Source organism: Ranitomeya variabilis, chromosome 2 (genome assembly GCF_051348905.1).
Source record: "Ranitomeya variabilis isolate aRanVar5 chromosome 2, aRanVar5.hap1, whole genome shotgun sequence".
NCBI classification, from domain to species: domain Eukaryota; kingdom Metazoa; phylum Chordata; class Amphibia; order Anura; family Dendrobatidae; genus Ranitomeya; species Ranitomeya variabilis.
The window spans coordinates 400,977,872-401,005,001 of NC_135233.1; the positions used below are offsets into that span (position 1 = coordinate 400,977,872).

General features: G+C 45.2%; 1 protein-coding gene across 2 annotated transcripts in view; it reads left to right on the top strand.

Moving 5' to 3' along the window:
- The window catches only part of ZDHHC9 (zDHHC palmitoyltransferase 9), a 66,804-nt gene extending 43,767 nt beyond the window's left edge, over nt 1–23,037 (top strand). For both annotated transcript variants that reach the window (XM_077286509.1, XM_077286510.1), the window contains exons 4-10: nt 9,441–9,599; nt 9,738–9,875; nt 11,099–11,147; nt 12,999–13,101; nt 13,949–14,052; nt 14,537–14,624; nt 20,337–23,037. In XM_077286509.1, the coding sequence (XP_077142624.1) occupies nt 9,441–9,599; nt 9,738–9,875; nt 11,099–11,147; nt 12,999–13,101; nt 13,949–14,052; nt 14,537–14,624; nt 20,337–20,468 (773 nt within the window). In that variant the 3' untranslated portion in view covers nt 20,469–23,037. The remainder of the gene's footprint in view (nt 1–9,440; nt 9,600–9,737; nt 9,876–11,098; nt 11,148–12,998; nt 13,102–13,948; nt 14,053–14,536; nt 14,625–20,336) is intronic.
- Nucleotides 23,038–27,130: the final 4,093 nt, after the last annotated feature.

Genomic DNA, 27,130 nt, shown 5'->3' on the forward strand with positions numbered 1-27,130 from the left:
ATGTTATTTATTAACTATTTTATGTGACATTTAAGGGCACAAAAATTAAAATTTTGAAAATTGCTAAATGTTCAAATTTTTTTGCCAAATTTCCATTTTTTTTTTCATAAACGCAAGTCCTATTTAAGAATTTTTACGATTAACATGAAGTACAATGTGTCACGAAAAACAATGTCAGAATCACCGGGATACATTGAAGCGTTGCAGAGTTATAACCTCATAAAGTGACAGTGGTCACAACATTCTGTTCATTAAATACAAAATTGTCTCTGTCACTAAGGGGTTAAAGTCGGAATAACAAACTAGGAGCCATGTTTATTAGTAGCTTTTCTTATTATTGACATAGTCAATATTTATTAGTTATTCTTTATCATTGTTATTATTTGTGGTTTGTTTTTCCGCATTTAATATAATAAAGCCGTTTATCACTTCTTCTAATAAAGGAGAATTCCTACAGAGACATTTACTAACATTTCTTTGGTGGATCCCAAACTTTTTTTTTTTGGTTTCTGGTTTATGTTGCACTGCGGCTGTTTGGCTGCAGAATCCGGCACATTGTGGCCAGAAAGTGTCGGTGACTATGGTGAAAGCTGCCGGCGTGCGTCCATGGCTCTGACCATTGTAGTCTATGGGAATCCTCCTGGTGACAGTACGTGGATCAGGTTGCTCTGGATGACTTTTGTACCGGTTTATTATTAACATTAAGGTCGTGTTCACACAATGCGTTTTTGCTGCGATTTTACACAGTAACAATGCGGCAGTGTTGGCAGCTTTTCAGAAAATTGTGGCAAAAAAGCCGCATCGAGGAGGATTTGTGTGAATGTGGCTTCTAGACTCATTGTTAGCATATTAGGCAAGATTGCCTTGTGCAGGCGTGTACTACGGAGGACAGAGAATGAACTTCAATCCAATATTGCAGCCAGCGGGTAAGGAAAGGGTGAATCAAACACCCGAAAACCCCGCCCCTATGGCTAAAGATTGTTCCCTCCAAATTCAGGTGACACTGTCCCTTTAAAGGGATTTTCCACTGCTTTTCTTTAAATAAGGCAATATAAATATGTGTACTTTAAAAAACAAAAAAAAGGGGGACACCCTCCTCTGGATTCCCCCAACGCTCCTTTGTCCCATTGGCCGGTCCTCCATCTGTCTCTTTCCTTCTCTTCCAGCATGGTTGGGGCCTGATCACTGAAGCCAATCACTGGCCACAGATGTGACAGGTTGGTTGCTGCTGTGGCCATGTTGGTCTGCAGCGGTCACCCACCGATGATCAAGCCCCCCTTTCGGGCCACAACTTTTCCAGGCCCCTCTTTGTGAGTGTTATCGCTCAGGCTCTGTCTTATGAGGAACGTCTCGGCATCAAGCACAAAAACCATCTACATCGGCAGTCAGGAAAGCTCGGGGGTTCCACAGACCTCGCCCGCTAGGGTGTAGTATTGGGTGGGGTTCGGGCGAACATGGAGGTTGTGTAATGCCTGGATGTTATCTTCCTAAAGTCCATGAGGACTCCTGTCATGGAGGAGCGGTGGAGCACAGCTGGATGGATGTCAGGCCGATGGGGCTCCGATGTCCGCACCTTCATCAGCCGCTGTATGTCGGGGCGGTGGGTCTTGTATAAGCGCAGTAACCTCCTCAGTGTTCACATTGCTCCAAAACCGCTGCTCTCCAGGTGCAAAGACTCGGACCAGCGCCATAGTCGGAGGATCGAGTATCCATGCTGTGATCCCTGGAGTCCACGGATCCAGTAGTAGCCGGTCAGAAGCTAATCCCGCTTTTATCATCTTCATAACGATGAAAAACTGCTACATTGTAACACTGATCCGTCCACAAAGGATCCGTCCGCCGTCCGTTTATATAGCCAGACACAGATCGCACATTGTGCACGTTGTATCGTTTTTTTTTCATCCGTTGTATCAGTTTTTCATCTGATTTCATCCGTTTTTTTCTTTACCATTTCAGATTGTGCCACAAATCCAGAAGTCATCAAAGGCTTCCAGGATCCTATTATTAATAATAATAATCTTTATTTTTATATAGCGGTAACATATTCCGCAGCACTTTACAGTTTGCACACATTATCATCGCTGTCCCCGATGGGGCTCACAATCTAGAATCCCTATCAGTATGTGGAATGTGGGAGGAAAACGGAGAATATGGAGGAAACCCACACAAACATGGGGAGAACATACAGTCATAATATTGATGATGAATCCTCTGATTATCATGGTGGTCCGACTCCTCCCCCATTATTAGGTGTATGAGGGGTCAGTGATGCTTGGCGATCCTGCTGCTTGGTGCATTCTCTTCTGCGGGGCGATATCCGGATCGTGCAGTCGTTCTCGCTGTTCTGAGACGTCGCACCTCACCGCTCAGCAGGTTGCAGCTGCCATTCACCTCATTGATACGTTTTTGGCCCCGGTGTCTCCGGATTATCGCCCGCTGCAGGTTTCATTATTTGGTAGTAACACGTCTGTGATGATTTAATCACCTTCACTTCGCGCCTCCAAAGCTGAGAATAATAGGAATGTGGCCTTGTGGAAGGAGCAGGAACGAGATCAACCAGATGAGTTTAGATCTTTCTAGTCTTATTTTTATCGTTCGCTGGTCACAATTTATACATCGTCTGATGAAAGGACGGCAGCTGCGGACAGACACTGATGATAGTCGTCTGGTGAAAGGACGGCGGCTGCAGACACTGATGATAGTCGTCTGGTGAAAGGACGGCGGCTGCAGACACTGATGATAGTCGTCTGGTGAAAGGACGGCGGCTGCAGACACTGATGATAGTCGTCTGGTGAAAGGACGGCGGCTGCAGACACTGATGATAGTCGTCTGGTGAAAGGACGGCGGCTGCAGACACTGATGATAGTCGTCTGGTGAAAGGACGGCGGCTGCAGATGTAATGCCCGCCAGAGCCGTGGGGTACTCGGTACTTAAAGGGATGTGTTAAGGCAGCGGCGACCCAGTCCGTTGCCCTGGGCGCCCATGTTAAGGGGACGGTCTTTACAGGGATTTGTGAGATAATAAGAGTTTGTGACGCCACCTGTGGTATTCGGTCAGGGATGACCGACGCTGCTTTAGGGGGGGGGGGGTCCTTTGCGGTGTTTTTAATGGAAACTAGATGGTATAACATCCCACAAGTGAAGTAGGTCCCCAGGACTCCCGTTTGTAGTGGATGAAGATGGTGAGTGGTGCGATAAAGAACGGAGGACGCAGTTGTGCAGTCTCTTTACCTGGTTTACTGATGGTAGCAGGCCGCCACAGTCCAGGGCACAGATCACAGGACAGGCAGGGTCCGGCCGGCTTGGAAGCAATTGAGAGTTCCCTTTACCAGGTGGAATTAGAAGCCTTCCTTTTAGCACTGTGGTATTATAGTCCCTTACTGCCTATGGCTTCTGGCAAGGTCCTCAGTTATCTCTGTCCTCCTTTAGGTAGGACTGAAATCCGTATGACAGGTGACTCGAGCCTTTTTACAGGGTCTCTATCATGACCCGGGCTCTGTGTCACTGTGTCTCCTGGGTGTTAGGGCAGACAGGTTACGTGTAGTCTACCTGTCCTGCCGGTTTCTGCTGTGCCTCCTAGAGTCCGACACAAACTCAGTCTTCCGGTTACCAGTATCTGCACTCTATCAGGGATGTAGCCCAGTCACTGCTATTCTCCCCTGTTGTCACACACTACTGTGCTTCGCTCTCTGGCACTTCAGCTAAAGGCTGTTCTTCCTTCTGTATCTCGCTATCTAGGAGCTACAGCACCTCAGGCTGTACGGCCCCTCACCCGTCCTTCTGCCTCAGACTGCTCCAGTCTGCTGTCCTGCACCAACTGTCTAACCCTTCCTAACTGCCTAGCAACTAACTCCTCCCAACCAGAGAGAGCAGCTCCTCTGAAGTCGGGTGTAGAGCTCCCCCTTCTGGCCTGTATTCAGAACAGTGTTGTATGTGCTGATTACCTGTTAAGAGGAATCTTCCATCCCTTCCAAGTATGACATCACTCTCCCCGTGAGGAAAGCAATGCCACTGTGACAACCAGGGCCCTGGGGCGTCACACAGACACTGATGGTAGTCGTTTGGTGAAAGGACGGCAGCTGCGGACCCCGATGATCATCTGGTGAAAGGACGGCAGCTGTGGACACCGATGATCGTCTGTGAAAGGACGACAGCTGCGTACACTGATCTTCATCTGGTGAAAGGACGACAGCTGCGGACACTGATGATAGTCGTCTGGTGAAAGGATGGCAGCTGTGGACACCGATGATCGTCTGGTGAAAGGACAGCAGCATTTGTTCACAGATCTCTCGTGGTATAGAAGTAAGGCTCACTGGCCTGTAATTTCCTGGCTCTGTTTTCTTTCATTTTTTTCTTTTTGAAGATGGGGACAGCATTTGTTCTTCTCCAATTTTCTGGGACTTCTGTTCCCCAGGAATTTTCATAGATTCTGGCTAGTGGTTCTGCAATTTCCTCTGTTAACTCTTTCAGTTCCCTAGTATGTAATTGTTCTTTACCAGGAGATGTAAATTAGCTCAGTGTCCCTCACCTTCTCTCTGTTTATAGATAGTGTGGATTCTTTTGTTCCTTCGCTTGCACCATGAAGATCAGTTGATGTTATATTTGCTTTCTTAGAGAAAACAGATGCAAAATAGAAATTTAAACGTTCGGCTTCTCAACATCATTTTTGACAACTTCACCCTTTTCATCCTGTAAAAATCCTATAGCATCTTTGACTTCTCTTTTGCTTTCAATGTGACCCATCTAAGGGTTCGTACCCATCACCGTAAAAGCACAGCCTGTGGATGGATGTGGCACTCTTTGGGCAGAAAAGCAGCCATGTTTTTGAAGTATTGTGCCTCCTTTGAAGGTATCGCCTGCCCATGAGACGGGGACGTCACTATCGATGCTCATTTTGTTATTTCCATCCGTCCCCTGTATAATCTGTATTTATACTGTAGATGAAATTTCTGATTTATGGAAAGATAAGTGTTGGGTCCACGTGGTGACGTCATCGGTATTCTCCTCCTGTGGGACCAGTCAGTGCTCCTTAATAGAATAATACAAGAGATGAAGCCAGAAAGAAGAGGGAATATAAGCTCTCGACATATCGGGAAATATGGTAAAGTGCAGAGTAACAGACACAAGGAAAAATATTTCACTACTGGAATCCCAAATATGCAGCAGACACCCTCCCCTGACGCGCGTTTCGCATTTACTGCTTCATCTGGGGCATCAAATTGTTTGGACAAAACACTGTGTAGACAATCTTTGCCCCGTGCAGGTAACTTTATTCCTGCTGTTTTGCTCCAATATATCAGGCTATTACTGTGTGTACTCTGACAGTGATTGTCAGGCAGGTTTCTAGAACACACCAGCACCTCTGAGTTGGGTTTTCCAATATGATCCCTGCACCATTGTATCTCCCTTACAAATTGAAGTTGTGACTTGTCGGCCGTTTCCCAGTGACTTGCGAGTGACGTGTTGCTGTGCAGCTCCGGCCTCAGGAGTTCTGCAGTTTTCCTGCTTGGATGATCCAGGTCATCCGGGATGAAGGTTTGATACAGTTATATGGAAAAGTTTGGGCACCCCTATTAATCTTAAGCTTAATGTTTTATAAAAATTGTTTTTTTTTGCAACAGCTATTTCAGTTTCATATATCTAATAACTGTTGGACACAGTAATGTTTCTGCCTTGAAATGAGGTTTATTGTACTAACAGAAAATGTGCAATCTGCATTCAAACAAAATTTGACAGGTGCATAAGTATGGGCACCCTTATAATTTTCTTGTTTTAAATACTCCTCCCTACTTTTTACTGACTTACTAAAGCACTTTTTTTTGTTTTGTAACCTCATTGAGCTTTGAACTTCATAGCCAGGTGTATGCAATCATGAGAAAAGCTACTTAAAGTGGCCACTTGCAAGTTGTTCTCCTGTTTGACTCTCCTCTGAAGAGTGGCATCATGGGCTCCTCAAAACAACTGTCAAATGATCTGAAAACAAAGATTATTCAACAGCTGTTCAGGGGAAGGATACAAAAAGCTGTCTCAGAGATTTAACCTGTCAATTTCCACTGTGAAGAACATAGTAAGGAAATGGAAGAACACAGGTACAGTTCTTGTTAAGGCCAGAAGTGGCAGGCCAAGAAAAACCTCAGAAAGGCAGAGAAGAAGAATGGTGAGATCAGTCAAGGACAATCCTCAGACCACCTCCAGAGAGCTGCAGCATCAACTTGCTGCAGATGGTGTCACTGTGCATTGGTCAACTATACAACGCACTTTGCACAAGGAGAAGCTGTATGGGAGAGTGATGCGAAAGAAGCTGTTTCTGCAAGCATGCCACAAACAGAGTCGGCTGAGGTATGCAAAAGCACATTTGGAGAAGCCAATTTCTTTTTGGAAGAAGGTCCTGTGGACTGATGAAACCAAGATTGAGTTGTTTGGTCATACAAAAAGGCGTTATGCATGGCGGCAAAAAAACACAGCATTCCAAGAAAAACACTTGCTACCCACAGTAAAATTTGGTGGAGGTTCCATCATGCTTTGGGGCTGTGTGGCCAATGCCGGCACTGGGAAGCTTGTTAAAGTTGAGGGACGCATGGATTCCTCTCAGTATCAGCAGATTCTTGACAATAATGTTCATGAATCAGTGACAAAGTTGAAGTTACGCAGGGGATGGATCTTTCAGCAAGACAATGATCCAAAACACCGCTCCAAATCTACTCAGGCATTCATGCAGAGGAACAATTACACTGTTCTGGAATGGCCATCCCAGTCCCCAGACCTGAATATCATTGAACATCTGTGGGATCATTTGAAGAGGGCTGTCCATGCTCGGCGACCATCAAACTTAACTGAACTGGAATTGTTTTGTAAAGAGGAATGGTCAAAAATACCTTCATCCAGGATCCAGGAACTCATTAAAAGCTACAGGAAGCGACTAGAGGCTGTTATTTTTGCAAAAGGAGGATCTACTAAATATTAATGTCACTTTTCTGGTGAGGTGCCCATACTTATGCACCTGTCAAATTTTGTTTGAATGCAGATTGCACATTTTCTGTGAGTACTATAAACCTCATTTCAAGGCAGAAACATTACTGTGTCCAACAGTTATTAGATATATGAAACTGAAATACTCGTAGCTGTTGCAAAAAAACCAATTTTTATAAAACATTAAGCTTACGATTAATAGGGGTGCCCAAACTTTTTCATGTAACTGTATCGTTTTATTTGGCAACAGTGCCATCTGCTGGATAAAAGTAGGCGGCAATTGAAATAAAATTCTTTATAACAGAAATTCTCAAGCCTGGGCCTCACCATCTGCAGTGGAAATCAGTGGTACTGTAACGAAAAATACACAGGTGTTGCTAAGTCTGAGATTTCTGCAGCCATAGAAAGGACTCTGGGGCAAAATGTCTGCAAAACAGAGCAGCATTTTTTTTTTTTTTTTTTTTTTATTCTGGACATCCTGTTTAAATTATTTCTTTAGGCAGTGCCAACCAGAACCTGTCTATTAGTGAGAGTTAATGCAACGTCATGGTGTATCTTCACTGTCCATGTATGTGGTAAGCGGCCATGTATAGATGTAGGAAGCGTGCATGTATGTATGGTGTGTGTGTAGTGACCGCGTGCATCCATGTCTGTGGTGAGCATGCATGTACACTGTGTGCAGAATTATTCGGCAAGTTGTATTGTGATCACATGATCCTTTTCTATACATGTTGTCCTTCTCCAAGCTGTTCAGGCTTGAGAGCCAACTACCAATTAAGTAAATCAGGTGATGTGCATCTCTGTAATGAGGAGGATGTTGTCTAATGACATCAAAACCCTATATAAGGTGTGCTTAATTATTAGGCAACTTCCTTTCCTTTGGCAAAATGGGTCAGAAGAGAGATTTGACGGGCTCTGAAAAGTCCATAATTGTGAGATGTCTTTCAGAGGGATGCAGCAGTCTTGAAATTGCCAAACTTTTGAAGCGTGATCACCGAACAATCAAGTGTTTGATGGCCAATAGCCAACAGGGTCGCAAGAAGCGTGTTGGGCAAAAAAGGCGCAAAATAACTGCCCATGAATGGAGGAAAATCAAGCGTGAAGCTGGCAAGTTTCCATTTGCCACCAGTTTTGCCATATTTCAGAGCTGCAACGTTACTGGAGTAACAAAAAGCACAAGGTGTGCGATACTCAGGGACATGGCCAAGGTAAGGAAGGCTGAAAAACGACCACCTGTGAACAAGAAACCTATGATAAAACGTCAAGACTGGGCCAAGGAATATCTTAAGACTTTTCAAAGGTTTTATGGACTGATGAAATGAGAGTGACTCTTGATGGGCCAGATGGATGGGCCAGAGGCTGGATCAGTAAAGGGCAGAGAGCTCCACTCCGACTCAGATGCCAGCAAGGTGGAGGTGGGGTACTGGTATGGGCTGGTATCAAAGATGAACTTGAGGGACCTTTTCGGGTTGAGGATGGAGTGAAGCTCACCTCCCAGACCTACTGCCAGTTTCTGGAAGACAACGTCTTCAAGCAGTGGTACAGGAAGAAGTTGGTATCGCTCAAGAAAAACATGATTTTCATGCAGGACAATGCTCCATCACATGCCTCCAACTACTCCACAGTGTAGCTGGCCAGTAAAGGTCTCAAAGATGAAAAAATAATGACATGGCCCCCTTGTTCACCTGATCTGAACCCCATAGAGAACCTGTGGTCCCTCATAAAATGTGAGATCTACAGGGAGGGAAAGCAGTCCACCTCTCGGAACAGTGTCTGGAGGCTGTGGTGGCTGCTGCACGCAATGTTGGTCGTAAACAGATCAAGCAACTGACATAATCTATGGATGGAGGCTGCTGAGTGTCATCATAAAGAAAGGTGGCTATATTGGGCACTCATTTTTTGGGGTTTTGTTTTTGCATGTAAGAAATGTTTATTTCTACATTTTGTGCAGTTATATTGGTTTACCTGGTGAAAATAAACAAGTGAGATGGGAATATATTTGGTTTTTATTAAGTTGCCTAATAATTCTGCACAGTAATAGTTACCTGCACAAACAGATATCCTCCTAAGATAGCCAAATCTAAAAAACCCCACTCCAACTTCCAAAAATATTAAGCTTTGATATTTGAGTCTTTTGGGTTGATTGAGAACATAGTTGTTGATCAATAGAAAAATAAAACTCTAAAATACAACTTGCCTAATAATTCTGCACACAGTGTATGGCGTGGATAATGTCAGTGCTGAGCATGCGTGTATGGTGTGTGTAGTGACCGTGTATGTGAGTGCTGAGCATGCGTGTATGATGTGTGTAGTGACCGTGTATGTGAGTGGCATGGGTAATGTCAGTGCTGAGCATGCGTGTATGGTATGTGTAGTGACCGTGTATGTGAGTGGCGTGGTTAATGTCAGTGCTGTGCGTTCTATCCACGGACGCCGTGGTTATCCTCCTAATTTAGGATCTTTGTGTTTCAGAGGCCGCCAATGGCAGCGTGCCGCAGGGTCAGAGGCCGCCCCCTCGCATCAAGAACGTGCAGATCAACAATCAGATCGTGAAGCTGAAGTATTGTTACACCTGCAAGATCTTCCGTCCTCCTCGTGCCTCTCACTGCAGCATCTGCGATAACTGTGTGGGTGCGTAACTGCATGTGGGGGGATATATTGCACGTCACTGCCAGCATCAGCTGTGGAACTACAACTCCCAGCATGTGTCCCAGCCCTGGTCCTTAGTAGTAAGGAGAGGTCACAGCCAGGATTCTGCTCCTTTTCCAGAGCGATTCGACCACCACTGCCCGTGGGTGGGGAACTGTGTGGGGAAGAGGAACTACCGCTACTTCTACCTCTTCATCCTGTCCTTGTCGCTGCTCACAATCTACATCTTCACCTTCAACATTGTCTACGTCGCCCTCAGTGAGTCCCGGCTCCTCCGCGCTGCGCCAGGAAGTGATGTACCACACTCGGGATTAGATACAGTGAGGCAGAGTATCCTGCATTGTGAGATTAGATACACAGCTCAGCAGACAGTATCACACAGGAGAGGATTAGATACACAGCAGACAATATCACACAGGGTAGGATTAGATACACAGCTCAGCAGACAGTATCACACATGGTGGGATTAGATACACAGCTCAGCAGACAGTATCAAACGAGAGGATTAGATACACGGCTCAACAGACAGTATCACACAGGAGAGGATTACATACACAGCTCAGCAGACAGTATCACACAGGGTGGGTTTAGATACACAGCTCAGCAGACAGTATCACACACGGTGAGCTTAGATACACAGCTCAGCACACAGTATCACACATGGTGAGCTTAGATACACAGCTCAGCAGACCGTATCATACATGGTGAGCTTAGGTACACAGCTCAGCAGACCGTATCATACATGGTGAGCTTAGGTACACAGCTCAGCAGACCGTATCATACATGGTGAGCTTAGATATACAGCTCAGCAGACCGTATCATACATGGTGACCTTAGATATACAGCTCAGCAAACCGTATCATACATGGTGAGCTTAGATACACAGCTCAGCAGACCGTATCATACATGGTGAGCTTAGGTACACAGCTCAGCAGACCGTATCATACATGGTGAGCTTAGATATACAGCTCAGCAGACCGTATCATACATGGTGACCTTAGATATACAGCTCAGCAAACCGTATCATACATGGTGAGCTTAGATACACAACTCAGCAGACCGTATCATACATGGTGAGCTTAGGTACACAGCTCAGCAGACCGTTTCATACATGGTGAGCTTAGGTACACAGCTCAGCAGACCGTTTCATACATGGTGAGCTTAGGTACACAGCTCAGCAGACCGTATCATACATGGTGAGCTTAGGTACACAGCTCAGCAGTCCGTATCATACATGGTGAGCTTAGGTACACAGCTCAGCAGACCGTATCATACATGGTGAGCTTAGGTACACAGCTCAGCAGACCGTATCATACATGGTGAGCTTAGGTACACAGCTCAGCAGACCGTATCATACATGGTGAGCTTAGGTACACAGCTCGGCGCATTACGCTATGTCTTGTTCTCGTGGTTGGGTTTTGCCATTGATTTGCTTTGTTGCTTATGAAAAAGTTTTTTTTTTTTTCTAACTTTTATTTAAGATTCTTTAAAAATTGGCTTCCTGAATACGCTGAAAGAAAGTCCGGGGACATATCCTTCCGTGCATAGTAAAGTAAATAGGAGAAGCTACCAAAGTAAAGAATGCATAAATGCCTACGAAGAAACCAACAAAAAATTGTGTTCAAAAAAATTAGGAGAAATCAATCCAAATAACTAAAATATATTCAATGTTATTAACACCTAATAAACCGTAACACCATAAAATTCGAGAAAGGAAGAAAATCTAAACAAATTAATAAATAATTACAATATACAAATAAGAAGGGGAACGGTCAATACATCATAATTAGCCAAGTGATGCAATATACGGCATCGGGTATTATTAAATGTAAGTAGAAACTAACCACGCCAGGGTGTGACGAAGCGGTGCGAAACGCGCGTTGGGGTCTGTGGAGGGGCTGTGCACTGTTGGTGCTGGAATGTCTGCATTGTCCATCAGGCTCCATGTATATGTGTAATAGTATCCACTGGGCACTTTACTCCTTTTTTGCTATCCATACATTGTGATTGAATGATGTATATTTGTTATGGGTGATGTGCGATATATGGAGTCAGTCTGATCAGTTTTTCATTACAAATTGACTTTAATTGATATAAATATTCTTTATTATTCTTTTCTGATCAGAGCGTGTATGAACAATATATTTTGCGTGCAGCACCTTTCTTAGGCTACGTTCACATTTGCGTTGTGCGCCGCAGCGTCGGGGCCACAACGCAAACAAAAACGCAGCAAAACGCTACGTTTTGCGCCGCATGCGTCCTTTTTTTCATTGATTTTGGATGCAGCAAAAATGCAACTTGCTGCGTCCTCTGCGCCCGGACGCGTGCGCCGCAGTGACGCATGCGGCGCAAAACGCAAGTGCGACGCATGTCCATACACCCCCATGTTAAATATAGGGGCGCATGACGCATGCGGCGACGCTGCGGCGCCCGACGCTGCGGCGCTAACCGCAAATGTGAACGTAGACTAAGGACGTCTTTATACCCCATCAGTGCAGTGGTTCGTTTCTGCTTTCATTTAAGCATACCTGATGCCTTGTTGGCTAATTATGAAGTATTGACTGTTTATTTTATGCAGACCTGTCCCCCCCTCCCCCCCCCCCCCCCTGTATTTTGTAATTATTTATTACATTTTTAATATTTTCTTCCTTTCTATATTTTTATGGTGTTATAATTTATGTGTTAATAAAATTGAATGCCGTATATTTTAATTATTTGGATTGATTTTTTTTGCCTAATTTTTTTTTCAACAAAAATGTTTGTGGGTTACCTATCCGTCAGTGAGATGGGGGGATGGGAACGTTGTGCGTTTCGCTTATATGTATAGATGCATTTACATGAAGATCCCGCAATAATTCTCCATTGTACAGTATAGCTCTGTCCGCGGGATGAGTGGGCACGCCGGACCCTGCAGAGCGAGGCAATCACCGGTCCATCTGCACATGGGGAATTGGATTAAATCTCCAGCTTCTTCCTCGTTGTGTTTGTCCAGTCCCCCTCCCATTATCCCATGTTGTGCATTTGTGGCCGGTCCACGGGATCCGCCATGAATGCTCCAAGCTGAGCCTACAGCCGAGACGCCGTCATACATCATCACGGAGAGGTGGTGACGCATGTGCGCCCCTGTCTGATCTTTATTGCTGCGTACCCCCCGCTCCACCCCTAATGCCCCCATTATTAGTATATAGATGTATGTGGTGGGACATAATGCCCTCTCCGGTGTGGATGGATACGTGGGGCTGTTCCTCGGCTGGTGCCCCCCTTTGACACTATAGGGTCCTCTGTTGATGCACAGGAGACCACCCCACTGCTCTGCTCCCACAGCTGAGGGTTTGTTGCACTGATTTCCAGTCCACATTTGCTCCTTAACTCTTCGTGCACTGTCCTGGAGGTCTTCATCTGCTTCTTCACCCTGTGGTCCGTGGTGGGATTAACTGGATTCCACACGTTCCTGGTGTCTCTGAACCAGACGACCAATGAGGATGTGAGTACAGAGCGGTTACATTGTTTCCTTTTTATTGTTACATTTGTTTCTATTTATGTAAATCTCAGTTGTTGCCATTAACCCCTCCTGTCCTGGGTAATATGCCTCCGGTCTGACGCCAGAAGTCTCTTACCGCGACTTTTCCTTCTTTATTGATTTTAATATTTTGTTGCATCAGTATAAATACTCTGCTACATTCTCCGGGAGAAGCACAAAGTGCAAAGTCAGGAGGTGAAAGGTAGTGAAATGCCAACATTTTCCAACATGTTTACGGAGAAACCTAATAAAGTCGTCTGTAGGGATGAGCAGGAGACGTCTCGGTGATGCTGCAATCTACAAATCGCTGTGACCCTGAGAATCTCACACCTGGAGGATCCACCCGTGCGTCTATTATATCCTCCTGATTGCATAATATTGATCAGATTTACTATTCCCCCAAAAATCAAGTTTTCCCCTTTGCCATAACTTTCTGATTTCCGGGTGTGGAACCCCCAATGAACCCAAGATTGTTCTCTGCAGCCCCGTCCTGAATAGAGGAGAGATGCACATGCTCTGCCTCCGCTCCATTCATTGTCTACAGGACTGAGCACTGTACTTGGCAGTCCCATAGTCAATGAAATGTGCAGAGATAGGAATGCACATGCACAATAAATAGCTGATGGATCGGGCGGCGGGAGTCAGACCACCCCATCAGTCTGATACTGGTCAAATCCTTAAAAAAAGCCTCTCCTGCAAGAGACATGGAAAACGCCTCAAACATCTTTAAATACAATTTTCACTGCAAATAATAATCTGAATTTGAGGAAAATAAAGATTATATGTGCAATTTTCTTTTTTTTCTACGTAGATTAAAGGATCCTGGACTGGTAAAAACCGTGTCCAAAACCCATATAACCACGGGAACCTAATGAAGAATTGCTGTGAGGTGCTGTGTGGTCCGGTGCAGCCGAGGTACCAAATCCGTACATTGAAATCAGATTTGTAACAAATGTGTCTTTAATAAAAAATGTTAATATTGCAAAACGTCCAGTGGGCTTCCCCCAAATTCTGAGCTGATTAGAGAGGCTTGCAGGGTTGAGATACTGAAGCGATGGTAGCCGGCACCTCCACGATCCGCTGATGGGACGTCCCGCTGCTGCCCACATATTCAGGTCTTAAAGGGGTTGTCACCGCTCAGTCTACTCCTGCACTGGTGTGTTACAGTGATGTCTGCGCCGGGGTACGAGAGACTTGAGCTGCAGACAATCAGTGGCCTCTGTAGGCTGCTGCCCTTCCTCCAGCTGAGGGAAGTGAGAGCGCAGCAGTCAGTGCTGGCCGCTGATTGCCAGGATAATGGCCACGTGAGCCCAGGACCGCGGATGGGGAAAGTATCCTATCTGCACCATAAGTGCTGGAACAACCAGATCTCCATGCATTAATGCCGTCTCCTCTGCAGTGTGCTGGACAGACGAGGGATCCTCCAGGAGCCGCTGATCCTTCCAGGACAATCAGAACCAGAGAACAGCAGCGCGCAGCGAGATCCCGTAAGTATGAGCCGCCGGCAAACTGCAGTCATGGGTCTAATGATACATACGTGACCGGATAAAGGCCGGAGTGAAGGGTCTGTAATAATAAATGTGTACAAGGGGGACCATGCTAAAAGAGAACGCTTTTCTGGAAATATACAAATTATAAAAATGTTATTTGTGTTATTGGAAGTGTGGGAAACCCGAATGTGGCCCCACAACACAACAGTGTAGGAGGAGGCTGGAGAAAATGGCCGCAATATAGAACCGTCCGTGCTCCATAAGGATTCACAGGCAACAGGCGGATCACAATACGACTGATCAATATGAAAAGAGGATCAATAATCTGTTATAACAAGTGTTATGAATATAGGTTCTGATTAATCAACAAACTAAAAATACTACTTATCGCCGGTCACCTGATATCCACCTACAGGGGAAAGTCAGAATATAATCAAAGGTATCAACTATGATCTGTAGGTAGAGAGTGAGTTACCTGCAGCAGGATGTGCTCCCCATCCCCGATGCATATTTCTGTGTATTGAAACCTAAATGGCAGTTCCAGGTGTTCACCACGGCACAGATATATTCAGTTGTTTACTTACATATAAGCGTGTCTTTTGTCTGCCTCTTTTTCCGTTTATCTAATATATAAAGCTGAATGTGTGTATGTCCGGGATTGGCATCTGAACCGTCGCAGCTACAGCCACAAAATTTTGCACAGTCACACGTCTGGACCCCGAGAGCGTCATAGGATATGTTGTGAGGTGAAATTTTAACCCCGCGCTTTCCAATTCACCAAACAATTTTGCCCCTATCTACATAATGGGGAAAAAATGAAAGGAAAAGTGTTGGAGGCAAATTAACAGCTGCCAGATGTGAACAAGGGGGAAGAATGACAGCGATGGCACCAAAGAGTATATACTGTACAGTTGCTAAGGTGGGGCCCCGACATGGGATAATCACCACACCACCACGGGGATATGAACACACACACAAAATGCGCCACACACTACCATGTGCTCGAACACATATACCACCCTCAGCGCACATTTCACCACACATACACCAACCTCGCCACATAAAAGTCAAAACACAAAAGTCGCCGCTCAAAACTCGCCACGCGCAAAACTCTCCACATGCAAAACTCGCCACACGTGCAAAACTCACCTCATGGAAAACTCACCACACGCAAAACTTGCACACGCGGAAAAATTGCCACATGCACAAAAGTTGCAACACATGCAAAAGTTGCCTCACACAAAACTTGCACATACTCAAAAGGCACCACACATAAAACTCGCCACGCGCAAAACTCGCCATGCGCAAAACTTGCTGCACACAACTTGCTACACTAACCTGTCACATGCAACTCGACACACAAAAAGTCGCCACACAAAACTCATCTCACAAAAGTCGCTACATGCATGTCGCCACACGCAACTCAACACACACGCCTTGACACACGAAACTCACACTAAAACACACACAAGTCTGGTGTTATCCTTCAAAAATAAAAATCTGATTAATAAGCAGACAAACTACAAGAGCAACAAATATACCATATAGGAATCCGGCAGCTGTCAGTCACATGACCAGTCTATTATGTGTATGTGTGAGCTAATATATACTGCCAGTGGGAGGGCTTCCTGTTGGCTGGGGATTGATCAGGCTGCCAATTTAGCTTACAAATACTGAGGTAAAAATACTGACCAAATAACGTGCGAACGAGGTCTAATACAGGAGGAGATGACATACAGATATATACTATATACAGGAGGAGATGACACACAGGTATATACTATATAGAGGAGGAGATGACACACAGGTATATACTATATACAGGAGCAGATTACCTACAGGTATATAGTATATACAGGAGGAGATGACATACAGGTATATGCTATGTATAGGAGGAGATGACATACAGGTATATACTATATACAGGAGGAGATGACACACAGATATATACTATATATAGGTGAGATGACACACAGGTATACACTATATACAGGAGGAGATTACATACAGGTATATACTATATATAGGAGGAGATGACATACAGGTATATACTATATACAGGAGATGACATACAGGTGTATACTATATATAAGGGAGATGACAAACATGTATATACTGAGGTGAAAATGAGAGGTGTGAGGTGAAAATGAAAAGGTGTGAGTGCAAAATGAGAGGAGTGAGGGAAAATAGTGGAGTGATCGGAAAATGACAGATGTGAGGTCGAAATGACAAGTGTTAGGGGGGAATGAGAGGAGTGAGGGGGAAAATAAGAGGAGTGAGGGGGGAAAATGAGAGATGTGAGGGGGAAAATGAAAGATGTGATGGGGAAAATGAGAGGCGTGATGGGAAAATAAGAGAAGTGAGGTGCTATAACTAACCACAGATATTTACTATGCCCAGGCAATGCCGGGCTCTTCAGCTAGAATAATTATATATGTACAGCTGGTATATCATTACACACAGGAGATGCCCAGGTTATACCAGCTATACATATAATTATGTACAGGAGATGCCCAGGTTATACCAGCTGTACATATATAATTATATACAGGAGATGTCCAGGTTATACCAGCTGTACACACATAATTATATACAGGAGATGCCCATGTTATACCGGCTGTACATATAATTATATACAGGAGATGCCCATGTTATACCGGCTGTACATATAATTATATACAGGAGATGCCCATGTTATACCAGCTGTACATGTATAATTATATACAGGAGCTGCCCAGGTTATACCGGCTGTACATATATAATTATATACAGGAGATGCCCAGGTTATACCGGCTGTACATATATAATTATATACAGGAGATGCCCAGTTTATACCGGCTGTACATATATAATTATATACAGGAGATGCCCAGGTTATACCGGCTGTACATATATAATTATATACAGGAGATGCCCAGGTTATACCGGCTGTACATATATAATTATATACAGGAGATGCCCAGTTTATACCGGCTGTACATATATAATTATATACAGGAGATGCCCAGGTTATACCGGCTGTACATATATAATTATATACATGAGATGCCCATGTTATACCGGCCGTACATATAATTATATACAGGAGATGCCCATGTTATACCAGCTGTACATGTATAATTATATACAGGAGCTGCCCAGGTTATACCGGCTGTACATATATAATTATATACATGAGATGCCCATGTTATACCGGCTGTACATATAATTATATACAGGAGATGCCCATGTTATACCAGCTGTACATGTATAATTATATACAGGAGCTGCCCAGGTTATACCGGCTGTACATGTATAATTATATACAGGAGCTGCCCAGGTTATACAGGCTGTACATGTATAATTATATACAGGAGATGCCCAGGTTATACCAGCTGTACATATAATTATATACAACCAAATTTTGGACTTGCATCCTAATTAGCCGAAGGAAGAGACCCATTTAAGTAAAAGTCAGTAGAGGGTATGTTGCCCACCAGAAAATCCTTTTGACCTTACCGATCCGTGTGGATGAGGAACACAGTCACCCGTCGGCTGGGTGTATGAATAAGTCCAAAAAGAAAAAAAAAAAAGTAATGTTGGATCCTTGAGATAAAAATATCCTTGTTTTTATTCGAAGATCATTTAAAAAATCACATCAGGGTAGTCAGTAACTGGTTGACGCGTTTCGGCAAGAGCCTTAGTCGTGACAGAGACCCATTTAGTGAATCTTAAGAGTAATCTTTAATTACAATTTAAAAAAAAAATGTATGAAAACACATACATAAACAAAACCTATAAAAGATTACAACAGCTAATCTCAGGATGCCCAGTAGAGGGAGCCCCAATCCACTCCTATTCAGGGATGTATAGAATATTATTGGGTACTAGATGGTGGCCCGATTCTAACGCATCGGGTATTCTAGAATATGTATGTAGTTTATTTATGAAGATTTTAGAATAATACATTGAAAACACAGGATTCGGCCGGCCGCGACCAATTAGCGAAGCGTGGTTCAAATCCCGCGCCAATTCGGACTGCGCATGTCGCTGATTGTTTGCGGCCGGCCACGTCGTATATAGCACAGCCACGAAGTATTGCACAGCCACGAAGTATTGCACAGCCACGTAGTATATAGCACAGCCACGTAGTATATAACAGCCCACGTAGTAAATAGCACAGCCTCGTAGTATTTCACAGGCACGTAGTATATAGCACAGGCACGTAGTATATAGCACAGCCCACGCGGTATATTGCACAGCCCACGCGGTATATTGCACTGCCCACGTAGTATATAGCAATGTGGGCATCATATCCCTGTTAAAAAAAAAAGAATTAAAATAAAAAAATAGTTATATACTCACCTTCCGTTGGCTTCCGGATCCAGGCGAAGCGGTTACTGACGCTCCTCGCGCGCTCCGGTCTCAAGAGTGCATTGCGGTCTTGCGAGACCGCTACGTCATCATCTCGCAAGATCGCAATGCATGGAGCGGTCACTGGAGCATTGCGAGCAGCGGGGAAGGCCTGTTCTGGATCCGAGGGGCCGACGGACGGTGAGTATATAACTATTTTTTATTTTTTTTATTATTTTTAACATCAGATCTTTTTACTATTGATGCTGCATAGGCAGCATCAATAGTAAAAAGTTGGTCACACAGGGTTAATAGCAGCGTTAACGGAGTGCTTTACACCGCGGCATAACGCGGTCCGTTAGCGCTGCCATTAACAGTGTGTGAGCGCTGACTGGAGGGGATTATGGAGCGGGCACTGACTGCGGGGAGTAAGGAGCGGCCATTTTGCCACCGGACTGTGCCCGTCGCTGATTGGTCGCGGCAAAACAGCCATGACCAATCAGCGACTTGGATTTCCATGACAGACAGAGGCCGCGACCAATGAATATCCATGACAGACAGACAGAAAGACGGAAGTGACCCTTAGACAATTATATAGTAGATAGTAATAGTAACAAAAACAATAGATATAAGTGGAATATAGAAGGAGTAGGATATAGGAGTGCTAACCTGAAAAAAAGGAGCAGATGTGATGTCCCCTTCACCCCGACGTACATTTCCCTTTAAGCCACTTCTGGGGGTGTACGCCTGTATATAATTATATATGTACAGCCGGTATAACCTGGGCATGTCCTGTATATCATTGTACATGTACATCTGGTATAACCTGGGCATCTCCTGTATATCATTGTACATGTACGGCCGTTATTACCTGGGCATCTCCTGTATTGTACATGTACGACCGCTATTACCTGGGCATCTCCTGTATATGATTGTACATGTACGGCCGCTATTACCTGAGCATCTCCTGTATATCCTTGTACATGTACGGCCGGTATAACCTGGGCATCTCCTGTATATGATTGTACATGTACAGCCGCTTTTACCTGGGCATCTCCTGTATTGTACATGTACGGCCTCTATTACCTGGGCATCTCCTGTATATCCTTGTACATGTACGACCGCTATTACCTGGGCATCTCCTGTATATGATTGTACATGTACAGCCGCTTTTACCTGGGCATCTCCTGTATTGTACATGTACGGCCTCTATTACCTGGGCATCTCCTGTATATCATTGTACATGTGTGGCCGCTATTATCTGGGCATCTCCTGTATTGTACATGTGCGGCCGCTATAACCTGGGCACCTTCTCTGGCTCATTACCTACTGCAGGTCCATGCACACTGACTGAAGTCTTGGCTCCTGTCTTCTTAGGTTTCCTCGGTTCCCTTGATGCCCAGCGACGCTCCAGTAAAGCCCTCGGCACCAGATGGGCACACCGATGCCAACGCCCTGGAAATGGCCGTTCAGATCTCCAAAGAATCAGACTGCGATGATGAGAAGTAGATACTCCGAGAAGTCTCTCACTGAAGGAGGAACAATGTGACTGGTCCGTGGAAGCAGCTGCTGGCCGCCTACGCCATTTTTCTTTAGTATTTGCTTGTGTTAATTCTGGAGGTGACGTCTCGTGAGATGGAGATTCATCTTTACCAGTCTGGGGGCAAGAAGCGCTCCATGGAATAATAATAGTAAAGAAGACAATAACAAAGACTTCCGGTGCTAGTGAAACCCGCCAATGACATTACCTGGGAGTGCCAAGCTGCCCCCCGTGCCGCAGCCCACCGTCAGGGCTCCGCCATGGGAGCTGGCTCTTCAAAGTGTTCCTACAATCGTATTATGCACCCCCTGGACGAACAGTGGACAGTATGGCCGGACATTAACGGGACCGTCTATAGGGGCAGGTATGTGTCACGTGATGACACCTGACCTAAAGAAATATGCATTGCTTTGTGTTTAATTTGCCGTGCCGAAGACTGGAAGGACGAAGCTTCTGGTAAAGCCGAAATCTGTCTGCACTTCTTCCCGGGGGATTTGTGACTATGTTCTGATACCGCGGACTGATTCTGAAGACCCCCATCACCTGTCGCTCCACCTGTAGTCACATGGCCCATCCCCCGCTCCATTCACCAGTCATGACGTAGGTGTTTGTTCACGTCGGCTCATTCTTCTCCAGATCATTCATTTCCAAACTAGATTTTTGGGCTAGCGATTACCACAATGATGGTTGCGGGCCCCATAGAGGAGCCGCCATTCATCTACCTGGTTCTCATTTTTTAGGTCTTCTGAAGGACAAACAATGTATTCTATGGCCATACAAAGTGTAGAATAATAGAAGAATTTTTTAAGTTATTTGTTTATATGTTTTCCCTAATTTTTTTATTATTTAAATAATTTCTCTGGACCCCGTAGAGAACATTAATGGACGCCTGCAGAGTATTTCCGAGTTCTGTTTCTTGTCTATTGATTTTCCTTATCTGTAAAAATAAAACTGTCTGAGCTTAATGTGGGGAGAGGCGGTCGTTCTCCCGGAGACCTCCATGTAGATTGCACGCTCCCCCGGCCCGGGCACTGATGCTCCTCGCTCATCTCCATCCTGCTTGTGAAGGATCCGTTCATTACTTCTCTTGCATTTCTTTTTTTTTTTTTTTCGTTGTTTCATCCTTGGATTTGGCTTTTTCATTTGTGGAAATCCTATAAGAAGCTGTGGAATATATGGCGATTGCACCCCCAGAATCGGCCATTGTAGTCTCCTGGGTTCAGGACATTGGTCTCTTGCTGTCTTTTTTCAACATTTTTGAATGGCTGGGAAAGATTAATAATGTGGGTGTTTTCGAGCCACCTTCCCCAGTCCGCACTTTGGGGGCTGCACCCCTGAAATCTGCAGAGGTCTGTCCTGGACTCTTAGGAGCAGGGCGTCACGTCCATTTGTGCTGTGTCTTTTATGCATTGACGTGGGCGCATTTATTCATATTTATGCTTCTTTCACGCCCTTGTAGAAAGTGCCATGATCTTATGTGTAAAGAAGCGCGGCATTGCTACAATGTATCTCCGAGGTCTGACCCTACACTGTCCGCACTGGGGGAGCCTGCTCTCACACCGGATTGTTCCTCCGTCTTCAGGAGTCCGCCATAGACGCATCTGCCAGTTATCTCGGGTGTGTGGCCAACGTATGGACATTGGTCAGTGTCCTCATCCGACAAGTCATCGGATAAAGATGGAGTCTCCTGATGGGGAATGGTCACATCTTAACATTGTATGTACAGAAGATTATATCTAATGATACATTGTATAACCGGAGTTCCATCGATTTTTTTTTTTTACTCCAGAGCTGAATTCACACTTTTTCTAGATGGAGTCGGACACTTTACTTTTCCCTTTTCCGATCACTATAAGAAGCCTGGTGTGAAGATGACTCTTTCCAGACATTGAACTAGCAGGTCTTCGGTTTCTGCTTTGAAGCGGCAGAACTGTGAATGCAGCTCTGGAGTAGGATACACTAAGGCTCTGGATGGAGTTCAGAGGTGGCCGCGTCCTTATGGCAGATCTGTGTGTCTCTGGCTGATGTAAAGGAAAGCTGCTTTCTAGTCCCGTATCCCGCCCCTGCTCCCGACATCCACCAATGTGTGAAATCTTTATGGTATTGCCATTTATCTTGTTGTATGCAGCTAAAGCCGGTATAATCTGTGTTCTGACCCCTGACTGCACACACGTAACGGCCCGCGAGACCCTGATTCCTGCTGGTAGGAAGCGTTGGTTTTTGTTCCTTCTCTCAGGTATTTTGTTCCATGAGTTGATCTTGAACCTTTATGGAGCACTTAAGTTCAGGTTTCCCTCCTGCATCTTTTGGAGCAATGGAGGGGTGTGAGGCGCCATCATTGATTACACTTCCCGCTGTGCCATCCCCGTCCATTCACTGCGTCATGACCTGAAAGGATAAGGGCTTTGTAAGACTATACACCTCCATGTGTAATACTCACCCCGTGCAAAAACTGCTACTGGCCGCAATCCGGAATCCGATCGTACGATAACAGCAAAAAGCTATTTTATTGACTGAATAAAGAAATGGCTAAAAGCACGTGCGGCTCTGTTATTCTGCATCTGCGGCTTCACATGGATGATGACTGGTTACAAAAGTAGGACGGGGCGAGGTCCTAATGTGGAACTAAATCTCCCGGACACCTCACTTAGCCGAATAGTACAGCAATGGTGAGGATCAGAAAACTTCACTTTTAAGATCTATAAATAAAATTACAAAGTCAGTTTTATGATGATTGCTGTAATATAAAAAAATACTACAGAGCAAGAAGCTTCCAGCATAGAAGGGTTAATAGTTTATTTTTTATCAACTGACAAGATACAAAGTGACTGAAGAAAAGTAAATCCCAGCAGGCATTAGTGATGGCCCCTCGCCTCCGTCATCAGTATCTGGTGACCGTCCCTCGTCTCCATCAACAGTAGCTGGTGACCGCCCGTCGCCTCCATCATCAGTATCTCGTGACAGCCCCTAACCTCTGTTATCATCTGTAGCTGGTGACCGCCCCTCGCCTCCGTCATCATTATCTGGTGACCACCCCTCCCTCCCGCCACCCCCATCATCAGTATCTGGTGACCGCCCATCACCTCCATCATCAGTAGCTGGTGACCACCTGTCACCTCCATCATCAGTAGCTGGTGACCGCCCGTCGCTTCCATCATCAGTATCTGGTGACCGCCCGTCACCTCCATCAGCAGTATCTGGTGACCGCCCCTCGCCTCTGTCGTCAGTATCAGGTGACTGTTCCTCGCCTCTGTCGTCAGTATCAGGTGACCGCCCTTCGCCTCCATCATCAGTATCTGGTGACCACCCCTCCCCCCCGCCACCCCCATCATCAGTATCTGGTGACCGCCCATCACCTCCATCATCAGTAGCTGGTGACCACTTGTCGCTTCCATCATCAGTATCTGGTGACCGCCCATCACCTCCATCAGCAGTATCTGGTGACCGCCCCTCTCCTCTGTCGTCAGTATCAGGTGACTGTTCCTCGCCTCCGTCGTCAGTATCAGGTGACCGCCCTTCACCTCCATCATCAGTATCTGGTGAAAACCCATCACCTTAATCATCATTATCTGGTGACTGCCCATCGCCTCCATCATCAGTATCTGGTGACCGCCCTTCGCCTCCATCATCAGTATCTGGTGACCGCCCCTCGCCTCCGTCGTCAGTATCAGGTGACCGCCCTTCGCCTCCAACATCAGTATCTGGTTACCGCCCCTCGCCTCCGTCATCATTATCTGGTGAAAACCCATCACCTTAATCATTATCTGGTGACCGCCCATCGCCTCCGTCGTCAGTATCAGGTGACCGCCCTTCGCCTCCATCATCAGTATCTGGTGACATCACGTCACCTTCATCACCAGTATCTAGTGACCAACCGTTACCTTCATAGTCAGTATCTGGTGACCTCCCATCTCCTCCATCATCAGTATCTAGTGACCACCCATTCCCTCCATCATCAGTATCTGGTGACCGCCCCTCGCCTCCGTCGTCAGTATCAGGTGACCGCCCTTCGCCTCCGTCATCAGTATCTGGTGACCATCCCTCACCTCCATCAACAGTAGCTGGTGACCGCCCGTCGCCTCCATCATCAGTATCTCGTGACCGCCCCTAACCTCTGTTATCATCTGTAGCTGGTGACCGCCCCTCGCCTCCGTCATCATTATCTGGTGACCACCCTTCCCCCCCGCCACCCCCATCATCAGTATCTGGTGACCGCCCATCACCTCCATTATCAGTATCTGGTTACCGCCCCTCGCCTCCGTCATCATTATCTGGTGACCGCCTATCGCCTCCGTCGTCAGTATCAGGTGACCGCCCTTCGCCTCCATCATCAGTATCTGGTGACCGCCCATCGCCTCCATCATCAGTATCTGGTGACCGCCCTTCGCCTCCATCGTCAGTATCTGGTGACTGCCCCACGCCTCCGTCGTCAGTATCAGGTGACCGCCCTTCGCCTCCATCATCAGTATCTGGTGTAGGAAAATATCTGTACAATGATCTGTCCATTGTCCCAGGATATAGATCCTCATTTTGTTTTTTTTATCTGCCGTAAAACCAAAGTGCGATTTGCCAAGTTTGTGATTTGCTTTTGGAGAATGAGAGCCCTTATCTGATAAATCACTTCACCCGTCATCTTCTACTGGATGGAGAATTGGCAGACACATCGACATAATGTGATACATAAGAAGCATCAGAAAACATAATCATCGTCTTTATTCTTGGGTAGAAATAGAAAGTAACAATTTACGGACTTTGTACGTCGTCTACAGAATGTTCGTAAATATACAATGTATCTGTATCTAGAAGAAAAGAAATATGTCTGAGAAAGGAAAACATCGAAGCAAATGTGTAACCGGAAATCTTTCTACAGGTAAAGCTTTATATGTGAAGGTTATATTGTGTATGGAGGATGATCTAGTCCTCAGCCTGACCTGGGGTCTCCTCACGCTTCATCCCCACAACCTCATGTCTTTTGGCTTTGAGATGCTTTTCATGGTGAATCAAAATTGACCAAACTGTAAACTCATCAGACATCAGGTCACGTTCCTCTAATTACAAGAAAATTTGGTAAAATTGGATAATAATGTTATTTGGACTTTTGGCCGAAAATGGGGTCAACAGAGTTAATTTTTTGGGACATGTTATGCACTTTCTCCTGAGATAAACCAGAACCTTCTGTCTGAGCCTCCGTGTGGCTGCAGTAATATAAAAGTGAACGTACAGTTGAAACCAGAAGTTTCCATCCACTATATAAAGACACATCTGCAGGTTTTTCTCAATATCTGACGTGAGATCAGAATAAACCTTTCCTGTTTTAGGACACTTAGAATTTCCATAATTATTAATATTTGCAAAATGCTAGAATAATTAGAGAAAGAATGTTTGAAGCATTTTTATTACTGCAAAGTCAAAAGTTTGCATACACTAAGATTTAAACAATTCTGGACTGCCTGTATTATGATGTCAGGTGTTTGGAAGCTTCTGATAGTTCTGTGTTCTGATAGACACACCTGTGGATTTATTTTAATGCACTCCTGAAACACACTGCTTCTATGTGTATCATTAAGGGAAAGTCTAAAGTAATCAGCCAAGATATCACTAAGAGAATTTTGGACTTGCACAAGTTTGGCTCATCCTTGGGTACAATTTCAAGATACCTGAAGGTACCTCATTCATCTGTACAAACAATTATACGCAAGTACAAACAAGATGGGAATGTCCAGCCACCATACCGCTCAGGAAGGAGACAGGTTCTGTGTCCCAGACATGAACATGCTTTGGTCCGACATGTGCATATCAACCCAAGGACAAAAGTAAAAGACCTTGTGAAGATGATGGCTGTAGCCAGTAAGATTGTGTTAATATCCACAGTGAAACGAGTACTGTATCAACATGGGCTGAAAGGCGACTCTGCCAGGAAGAAGCCATTACTCCAAAAGAAACATAAAAAGCCAGATTAATGTTTGCAAATGCACTCAGGAACAAAGACGTTCATTTTTGGAGACGTGTTCTGTGGTCTGATGAAACTAAAATTGAACTTTTTGGGCATAATGACCATCATTACGTTTGAAGGAAAAGGGGAGAAGCTTGGAAGCCTAAGACAACCATCCCCACTGTGAAACATGGTGGTAGCAGCATCATGTTGTGGGGTTGTTTTGCTGCAGGAGGAACTGGTGCACATCACAAAATAGATGGCAGCATGAGAAAAGATATTTATTTATTTAGCAACATTGATTCCATGGTCTGTACATGAGGAGTTACATCAAAATGCAAATATCACAGTAAACTAACAATGGTAGATGGGTACAGAGGGGATAGGACCCTGCCCTCAGGGGCTTACATTCTACAGGAGTATGGTGGAGACAGTAGGTTGGGGGTTGCAGTAGAGCCAATGGTGGTGAGATGGCAGCGGGGTCAGTGCAGGTTGTAGCTTGACTGAAGAGATGGATTTTCAGGTTCTGTCTGAATGATCCGAATGTGGTGGATAACCAGATGTGTTGGGGCACAGAATTCCAGAGGATGGGGGATATTCAGGAGAAGTCTTGGAGACAATTAGGTGAGGAGCGAATGTGTGGAGGAGAGAAGGCGGTCTTGGGAGGACCGGAGGTTACGTGAGGGAAGATATCGGGAG